This window comes from Sarcophilus harrisii, chromosome 1, assembly GCF_902635505.1.
Source record: "Sarcophilus harrisii chromosome 1, mSarHar1.11, whole genome shotgun sequence".
NCBI lineage: Eukaryota > Metazoa > Chordata > Mammalia > Dasyuromorphia > Dasyuridae > Sarcophilus > Sarcophilus harrisii.
Genome location: NC_045426.1, coordinates 85,460,666 through 85,470,320, shown reverse-complemented (window position 1 = coordinate 85,470,320; position 9,655 = coordinate 85,460,666). Strand labels below are relative to the sequence as shown.

At 44.5% G+C, this 9,655-nt stretch overlaps 1 protein-coding gene across 1 annotated transcript; it reads right to left on the bottom strand.

The window, feature by feature from the left end:
- Positions 1–295: 295 nt before the first annotated feature.
- Positions 296–9,151, bottom strand: LOC111719420. The gene is made up of 4 exons (XM_031959379.1): positions 8,278–9,151; positions 3,233–3,406; positions 2,713–2,869; positions 296–1,939 (listed from the first exon to the last, which is right to left on the bottom strand). The coding sequence occupies exons 2-4, from the start codon at positions 3,404–3,406 to the stop codon at positions 1,806–1,808; spliced, it is 465 nt and encodes a 154-aa protein (XP_031815239.1). The 5' UTR covers positions 8,278–9,151; the 3' UTR covers positions 296–1,805.
- Between the last annotated feature and the right edge of the window lie 504 nt (positions 9,152–9,655).

Here is a 9,655-nt window from a genome sequence, read left to right as displayed (position 1 = left end):
TCCCAGTCTCTCCCTTTTCTGCAGTTCTGGAATACAGGAAAGTGAAAAGTGCGCTGGATTTGGAGCCTGAGAACCTGTTTGATTCCTGCTATTATTTTTGACTGGGCTAACCATTTAGCCCAGTGGGTTGGGTTTGGGTTTTTTTTTTTTTTTTTTCTGATCTTTAAAATTAGGTCTGCTATTTATTACCTTTGACTACTGCAAACCATTTAACTTGTTTGTTTGTTTTTTTTTTCATCTTTAAAATAAGTGAGGCTTATATTGGTGAAAAGAAAAGGGATACAGCAGAGACTAATCAGAAGCACCAGCTTTATTTATGTTTATTTCTACAGGCCTGGATCATTGACACCTACTTCCCCCCCCCCCCCAGACCCTGCAAGGATTGGGGGGTGGATGGTTGGGAGCAGATTTGGAGCTCATTGGCAGATCTGACTGGGCAATCTGACAGGAGGTGAAACAGAGGAAGTTCAGAGGCTTCCTGGGAGTGTGACCTAAAATAACCCTGGAAGGATGAGAAAGGATTGGGAAGAGAGTTTAGATGTTAGCAACCTAGTTAAATAAACAAAGGGTAGGATGAGAAAGAGAAATCTGAGAGGCTTCCTGGGGGTAGGTAAAATAAAATAAGCTTTGAAGGACAGGAAGAGAATGAATAAGGAGACAGGAACTTCAGACTGCAGCCTGAAGCCTAGTCTCAGCTTTGTCATTGACCAGCTGTGGCTTTAGTAAACCCTTCAGCTTTCTGAATTTCAGTTGTATCTTCTACAATATGTGGGGAGTTGGACTAGATCTCTTCTGGTTCATATTCTTGGATTTAATGTTTTTTTGAATCTAGAATTGGTTTTTATTCACGAGTCACTTTGTTTCAGAGCAGATGTCAAAAATGCTCTGGGGTAAATCTCTTGGGGTTTTAACCTCTTCTGCCCATGACAAGACACGGCATTATGCTGGGTGAACTGAATTGCAAAGTTCCACATCTGGGCCTGGCTCGGCAAGGGACAGGGAAAGCTGGGAGGACACAAAGGAAAAGATGCTTGTCTTCAGTGACGGTGGCCCCCGGAGGACGGAGTGGGAGGCTGGGATGTCGGGGAGGCGGGGGCAGCAAGGTGGCTCCCACCATCCACGTTTCCGTCTCAGGCCGAGGCTGCCAGGGATGGGAGTCCAGAGCTGGGGAAGAGTATCATTTCCACTTCGCCCTGGCACGAAGCTGCCTCCGTTTCCCATATAAGGGAATGGGTGCAGCAAACAAAAATGGATGGAGACGTCCTAGACAAAGACGCACTCAAAGACTCGGGCCGGCCAGAGCCTTGACTGCGGCCTCGGGCCCAGGGATCTAGAAGCCGACGCTCTGCTGAGCCCGGCCCGGGGTCCGCCTGATCCGCTCCAGACTTTGCGGCGGCCCGAGCGCGCGCGGCCTCAGCGCCGGCAGCGAGGGTCCCGGAATGCGCGAGCCCGCGCGAGGACGGGAGCGCGCATTAGGGCGCGCCCCGCCCTGTCTCCCGGGGGGCTCCGGGGGCGGGACTTGGTGAGCTCAGCGGAGGAATGGGGAGGGATTCAAGTTCGGGAACATTAGTTGGGTGGCTTTCTTGCAAGTTTAAGCGGAGAGCGGGGCCGGAGCGCAGTGGCATCGGGGCCGAGAGCGGGGGATGGAGGAAGCTGCGGATGCTCGGTGGCCCGGGGGCCGCGTGCAGGGGATGGGGGCCGGGGGTAAAAATGCAGGGGAGCTGTTGGCAATGCAGTTGTGCTTCTTATGGGGCTCCGTGTCCCAGGACGCCGGGGCTCCTCTCTCTGGGGGTGGGGGCGCTGGATCAGCAGGTGGCGTGGGCGCTGGCTTCCTGCCTCAGCTGCTCCAGCAGCCCCAGGGCTCTGCTCTCCAGGGCCCGGAGCTCCGCTGCCTTCTCTCCCAGCGCCTGCTCATTCCGGGCAAAGCGTTTCTCCAGCCCTGGTGGGGTCAACCCAAGGGTCGGCCAGCGCAGGGCCCCAAACACCACCCTGAGCCCTCCCCCAAACCTCAGAAGCTCTTGAAATCCCCAGGCGCAAGAGGCCTACGACTCCCACCTACAGGACCTCTAAATATTCAAGGTCCCCTGAATGTCAAACATTCAGGGCCCCCCAAAACTAAGGCCATTGAGACCCACCCCCACCCCCTCACCCCATCCCCGGCACTTAGAGCCCTTTGAAATCTGTAAGGGTCCAGGGCTCCAAAAGGTCCTAAAATCCCACATAGCCATACATCCTGAGATTCCCCAAGAACAAAGGCCTCAACACAATGATCTCCCTGTGACCCTCAAATACTCGGGCTTCTCAGATGAGGATTACCTAAGACTCCCAACCATTCAAGCCCTCTTGAAAATCCCAAATACCTGTGATCCAAAGTTGCTCAATATTCAGACAACCCTAAAAAAAAAAACCCTAATACTCCCTTGCTGAGAAGCTCCTATACATGGGATCCTCCTAAGACGTCTAACCACTCTGGTCTTCTGGAGACCTCTAACATTCATGGCCCCTGGGCTCCCCTGTGAATGAGTTCCCCAAAATTCTAGTATCTCAGAAACCCTCCAAAACTCAGGATTCTGAATCCTTCCCAAATACATCAGGTTTCTCTGAAAAATCTGAGAAACTATGAGCTTTCTGGGACTCCTTGAGTCCCCCAAACACCCAAGACTCTCCTGAAATCCTCAGGATCCTATCAGGTACACATCCCCACAGCCTCACCCTCTAGGCGGTTCCGGCTCCTGCTTGCTTTCTTCAGCAGCTCCCGGGCTTCTGCATGAATCCGCTGCAAGCGACTTTTGGCCCCATTCACTTCATCCCCAAGGCCATCAATCCCAGATTGCAATTCTGAGAACTGTAATTTGGCTGTCTGCAGCTCCTGCGGGCAAAGAGAACCGGCGGGAAAAGGAGGTAGGGCCAGGGGAGGCCCAATCACCTTTAAACTCTTCCTCCCTTTCCCTGAACCTCAGGCTCTTCTCAAACTCAAGATTCCCCCTTTAGAAACAGATCCCGGCAGAGTCAGGACCTACCACCCACCAGGAATGAGTTCCCACCACAGTTCTTTTCCTGAGGTCTTTCTTCCCTAGTCCTCCTAGTCCCACTTGGGAATTTTCACCGTACTCTCCCTTTCCTAGGATTCAGAAGACTTTCACCCTAAGGACAACCTCCCCTTCATTTCTGGAATATCCTGCTACCCTGGTATCTTCCTCAGTAGTGCCCAGCAGTAAGGGCCATATCTCACCTTGCCCAAATGTGCAGCTGTGTCTGATGCCTGTGCCGCTTGCTCCTGGGCTCCCCTCAGCTTCAGTTTATTTTCTGACATCTGGGCCTGCAGAGCATCTGCTGCCCCCAGCAGCTGATCCAAGGTGGAGCCCACATCCAGATCATGTGTGGTCTGAACTAGTCCTAATGCCATCTGTGGTCAGGGGGATGGAGAGAATAGGAGAGTGGGCTTAGGGAGGAGGAGAAAGAGGTTGGCTGGGGTTATCCCCCTTTTTTGGAAGGGGAAATGGGTTTAGGAATCCCAAAGAACATGAGGAGTTTCAGGATTTGGGGGCTCAAAGGAGAAATTGGGGAAGTTTTCTGGGTGGGAATGGATGAAGCATGCAGAAGAGCATGGAATGGATTTCTGGGATTTTGACAGACTCAAACAAAATGACGAACAAAATGGCGAACAAAATGACCAGGGGTTTTCTGGGTGTGTTATGAGTCCTGGGATAAATTCAAGTAAGTCTAGGAGGGGCTGAGGGACTCAGGAGACATTGGGTGCAGTCTCCTGGGATGGCTGGATTGATATTGAGGAAGTTTAAAGAGTCAAAATCCATGGGAAGTTAGGGGAAGCTTTCAAGGAGTGCATGAGGGCAACACGTGGGAGTGTTGGGGGAAAGACTGAAGGTTTGAGGAATGCTAACAGGGAGGATGAGGGGACAGAGTGATTTCTGGGCAGTGGTAGAAGTCACAGGAATGCCAGAGTTTTGGAGTTGGGAGGAACCTCGGCAGCCATCTATCCTAAGCCACACCTGAGAAAGAATGCCCACAACGCACTATTCAAAAAGGGGCCGTTCAGCCTTTGAAAGAACTCCAGAGCCAAGGAATAAATCTCTTCCCTAGGCCATCATGGATGGTTCCAGAAACTGTCATTGTCAGGAAGTTTTTCCTAACTTTGCATTTTCCACTTGTTGCTCCTGTTTCTGCCCTCAGGGGCCAAACAGCACACTTGTAGAGAGAGATGGCTATCAGCCAATCAATCACCTAGTCTTCTTTTCCACAGTCCTCACCCAGATGATCTCAAGTTTATCAAGGTCCTTCCTAAAATGTATCGGTAAGAATTAGATAACAAGCCCCTAGACACCTTCTGACCAGATTTGGATGACAGGAGATCATAGAGTCCTTGACTTCTGGCATCTGTGCATCTTAATGCAGCCCATGATTCTATCATTTGCATATTTACTGGTCATATCATTCTATAAATTCATGTTGAGCTTCCAAGTCATTAAAACTCACAAACCTTTTTCAGGCAAACTACTTCCTAAATATTCTTGCATTTTGTAGTTGTAAAGTCAATTTCTTGAACCCAAATGTGGAATTTTACATTTATTCCTATTCAATGTCACTTTATTGGATTCCAACAGATGTTCCAGCCAGTCAAGCTCTTTTGCATCTTGATTTTCTTATGCAGTATTAAGTCAACCCTCCCAGCTGTGTCATCTGCAAGCTCAATAAATATGCCATTTATGCCTTGATCCAAGTCCCTCAAAGAACAACATTCCAGACCAAGCACAGTTTGGTGGGCTTTCCCTCCCTTGGAGACCTCCTTCCAAGCTGACAATGAACCCTTAATAACTACTCTCTGTCTCAGTATTTAATGAGTTCCAAATTTAACTCATGACACTGTCTCACACATATAACTACATTTTTTTTCCTGCAAGAATAGCAGGCACCATTTTATTTCTCAAACACTATTAAATCTTGATAAACTTTATCCATAACGTTCTCCTAATCTATCAGTTTAGTAACTTATTAAAATAAAAAGGGGAGGAAAAAGAGTTTGACATGGCCTATAGAATTCTGATGAAGCTATATTGACTCTTAAATGACCACTCCTTATGGTAGATTTTCATTAACTATATCTGTAATAATATATTCTAGGATTTTTCTGGAAACCAATGTCAAGTTTGCCGGCCTATACTTTGTATACTCCATTTGCAAAAATCTGGATAATTGCCTTTCCTCAATCCTATCTTTCTTCTCTCCCTACATTATGAGTTGAAGATTTGGCCATTGAGAAAATTGAGGCCATTTGATTTAATCTGGTTTAAGAGTTTCCTCTTTCTCTCACTTGATTCATCCCTAAATCCCTTGATATCACTCTTTCCCCTCCCCTAAACTTTCTCCTTCTTTCTCCCAGTCTGTGACAATGAAGTGGCTTTTCTTGTCAGGTCTAATCCCTTTAATATGCCCTTGATCCCATCCTCAATTTTACTGACCCCTCAAATCATCTCCCTTCTCCCTAATCTTTAATCTCTCCAGAGCTAATGGTTCCTTCTCTACTGCCTTCAAACATGCCCATGTCTCCCCAAATTAAAGAAACAAAAACTTCAATAAACCCAACTAGATACATCCTAAATTTGCAACTATCCTATTTCTTCTCCCTTTTCCAGATAAACTAGGGAAAAGAATGATCTGCATCCATTGTTTCTCTTAACACTTCTTTGCAATATGGTTTTGGACCCCATTCATCACTCAATTGAAATTACTCTCTCCAAAATTACCCATGATTTCAGTGGGTTTTTTTCTCAGCCCTCATACTTCTTGATCTCTCTATTGCATTTAATATTGTTGAACATTCCCTATTCCTAGAGATTTTCTCCTTGTTCTCCCATTTGTCTGATCACAGATTCCTTCTAAGTCACCTTCTATGTTTCAACATTCATATCATTCCAACTGTAGGTGTTTTTGTTCTAGGCCCTCTTCTCTCTCTCCCTCTCTTCAGCGAATTCATCAGCTCCAATAAATTTAATTACCATCTTTAAACAAACTATTTAATCCCAGGCTCTCCCCTTGAACTACAGTAACAACTGCTAATTGGACATTTCAAACTGAACATCTCAAAATTCAACACTTTTTCTTTCCCTATTTCTACTGAAGGTATCACCAACTCTGCCAATCTCTCAGGTTTGTAACCTCAGCATTATTCCTGAATCCTTACCTGTCTTCACCTTACTAACGAAATCATTTGCCAAATCTTATTTCCACTTTCCCAACAACTCTTGCACCCAACCTCTCCTCTATCCTAAGATGTTTATCTTAGTTCAGGACCTCATCACCTCAACCAGACTATGGTAACAGCCTCCCAGTTGGTCTCAAGTCTTTCAATACCTTCCAGTCGGTCTCAAGTCTTTCAATACTTAAGTCTAATCTCCACACAGCTCCACACTTAAGCACAATTTTACCAGTTTATTCTTCTATTCAATAGACTCCAGTGATTCTCTATTGCTTCTGGGATCAAAAAGAAATTTTTGTTTGGCTTTTAAAACCATTCTTCACAACCTAGCCCTAACCCATCTGTGCAGTCTCATTATCTTCCCCTTCCCACACTACCGTCCAGAAAGCCAATTGGTCACAGATGGTACTCAATTTTCTGTCTCCAAGCCTTTGCCCCTTCCATGCCTAAAATATAGCCCTTCCTCCCTTCCACCTCACACAATTTATCTTTTTTCAAATCATAGCTGGAACATCACCTTCTTGATGAAATCTTTTCTAAACCATATCCTTCCTCCTTAACTCTCTCATACTGCTTCTGTACATATTTAAACATGTCTACATGTTGTTTTTGCCATGATGGAATATGAGCTCCTTATGAGAGTATTTATTCTTTGAATTTGTAACTCTAACACCTTGGAGCACTGAGAAGATGCTCCATCAATATCTGTAGCATCTATCTCCTTACTTAGACTGATTATCCATTATCCATCAGATATCTTTCCAGTCCAAAGGAGATTTTGCTTGGCAGAGAAAATAGTCCAGATAAGAGCTGAGCAGCTTGGCATTCTCTCAATGGTCAGTTATCACCATTTTACCCACATACCCTAAAGTTCTTTTCCCTCTTTGATCTAACTTTCCCTAATACAGCCCTTAAAGACCCATTTTTCTTTATTTTATTAATTGACTTTACCTTTCCTCAGAGCCTCAGTTCACTCTGAGCTTCACCTTTACTGACATCCTTTTTACAGAACTGTTATGATTGGGTTGATGCTGTTACCATGCTACTCTTGCTTCTGTCTTCTGTTGGGTAGTGTATTATTCTCTGTGTATTAAATTTTGTTCTCTTCAATTACCCTTTTACCTCCTTATTAGAACTGTCTCCCTTTGTGCCTTCAGAATTTCATTCTTGAGAGTTTTCCATCTCTCCTGGGCTGGCTTGCAGGGTAGAATTTTATCTTAATTTACAGAATACCTTTCCTTCCACTAAACCTTTAAAATCTTTCAGAAAATCTAGGAAGCATGTCAGATGACACCCAACTTCTTTCTCCTCAATCCCAAATTCTAAAAGGTAATGATTCTCCCATCCCCCCTCCAGCTTCATATTATTTCTATTTCAGAAACTTTTTCTCATCATTGAGAAGTTGATGCAGAATATTTTTTCTTTCTTGAACTTCTTGAAGAATAGCAATATCATTAGGTCAGTCAAGAAGTTACAGATTGTTCTGCTTTAAACAGAGTTCCTACTGAAAGATAGACAGATGACTCTCCCTTTCACCACTACCACTGCTCTTAGCTATTTCCTGTTTCAGTTCCAGAATGGTCATATGTTTCCTGAAAATGCCCATGTCATTTATAGCATCCTCCCATCCCCAAATCCTCTTGCTCCTGGATTGCCACACAGGACAATGCCTCGTTAATATATAATACTACATCACAATTTTACCTAGCTTGGTTTTTTGTTTGTTTGTTTTTGTATAAGGAATACTAATCCAGAGTCATTTTTCTGCCACAGATCAAATCTCAGAAACAATTAGATCAGATATGCCTTCTAGTGTCATTACATCTAGTTTAATTTTTGCTTTTTGCTTACATCTGTGTTACTGAGGTTGTGGCATTTACTACTGACTTTTGGATTTTGTGGACTTTATGATATTTCAAACTGTTATTTCTTTTCCAACAATGTAGGTACTCTCATTGGTCTCTAGCTTAAATACATGTCATCAATTTTTCCCCTACTCTATTACTTTTAGTTTAAAGCCCCTCTGGTTAGATTTGTATGGCATAAGACAAATACATTCTTACCCCACTTTGCTAGGTGTGCTCCATCCCCATCCTGAGGTCTGTCGTTCCTCTACTGTAAGTCATGGCTGAGAAATCAAAATCCCACTCAAGTATTATTTTCTTATTCAGCTGTTCTCTTCTGTATCCCTTGCCTTCAGAGAGTAGTTGTGATAAAAATAACCACCTGGGTCCTTTTGATTTCTAGTTTCTTGCCCAAGACTTTTATAATTTTTGGTATTACTTTATAGATTCCTTCTAGCGATATTATTTATGCCCATATGAATCACCAGATATTAGTCACATATCTTGACAAGCCATGGGAGGTTCACAATTATGTACTGAATCCATGTGCTGCCAAGAAAATAACAGACCTCTCTCTAACTATTATTAAAGTACAACTAGCTGTCTCAGGACTCTGAGTAAAGAATCACCAATCATCACTCTTTTCTGCCTCTGACCCTTAGTGGATGCTCTCTCTCACCTCACGGCACCACAAGTGGATGAGCAGCTTCTTCCTTTACAAATCAAGCTCTTCCAATTCCTCTGCAAGAGCCTCAAATTTATATTTGTTTTAAATTTCAAGTATACCAATAGTCTGTATTCTCTCTCCTTCTTGTTGATGTCTTTCTACTTTCCAATATCCAGACACAGGGCAAGTTTCTCCTCTACCCCCTCAGATCCTCTTTTTTACCTTTTCTCCTACATCGAAGGCCAGCTTGTATTCTTCTGGAGGGGGACATTGGGGACTATGAGGAAGTGGTAGGGGATCCAGAGGTCATTGGGGGAGGTCTCAGTTCTGTTCAAGGACATGAGGGATACTGAAATATATGTAGAGACATTAAGATAAGTTTAAAGATTTGGGAGGACATTGGGAAAGTTTGTGTGATTGAGACCATAAGATACTGTGATTTTTAAAATTTGGAATATTTTGAGGGATATTGTAGGTGATTTCTTGCATTCCTGGGGAATACAGGAAAAGTCTGAGTGTTGGGGCATAGTGAATCCTGAGGGATTTTATGGGTATTTGGAGACACAGAAGACATTGGGAAAATTAAGGAATGTTGGGTAACAAGGTTCAGTGAAAGAGGCTAGAGAAGTGTTAGGGAGCACTTGGAATTTAAAAGAATGGAAGAGTTTTTGGAGTGTTAGGGGCACATGGGATTTTGAGAGAAAAGTTTCTTAGACTACCAGGAGGGACTGAATGCTTGGACTATCTGGGGGGAGTCTAGGAGTTCTGGGAAACATGGGGCCCCTGGGAGAGGAACTGGAGCACTCTAACATCTCACCTCCTGCGTCTGAGCCTCTAGCCTCTTCAGTGCCTGCTTTGTCTTCCGCAGCTCTCTCTCAGCTCTGCCTATGTTGTTCTGAGCCTCAGTTAGAGCTCCCTGGGTCTTTAAAA

Bases quoted from the DNA above. Each gene is read 5' to 3' on its own strand.
- LOC111719420 (XM_031959379.1), bottom strand. From the start codon at position 3,406: ATGGCATTAGGACTAGTTCAGACCACACATGATCTGGATGTGGGCTCC. The intron at 2,870-3,232 runs GTGAGATATGGC...CTTTGCCCGCAG, and splicing joins CAGCTGCACATTTGGGCAAG to GAGCTGCAGACAGCCAAATT. The intron at 1,940-2,712 runs GTGAGGCTGTGG...TGACCCCACCAG, and splicing joins GAGCCGGAACCGCCTAGAGG to GGCTGGAGAAACGCTTTGCC.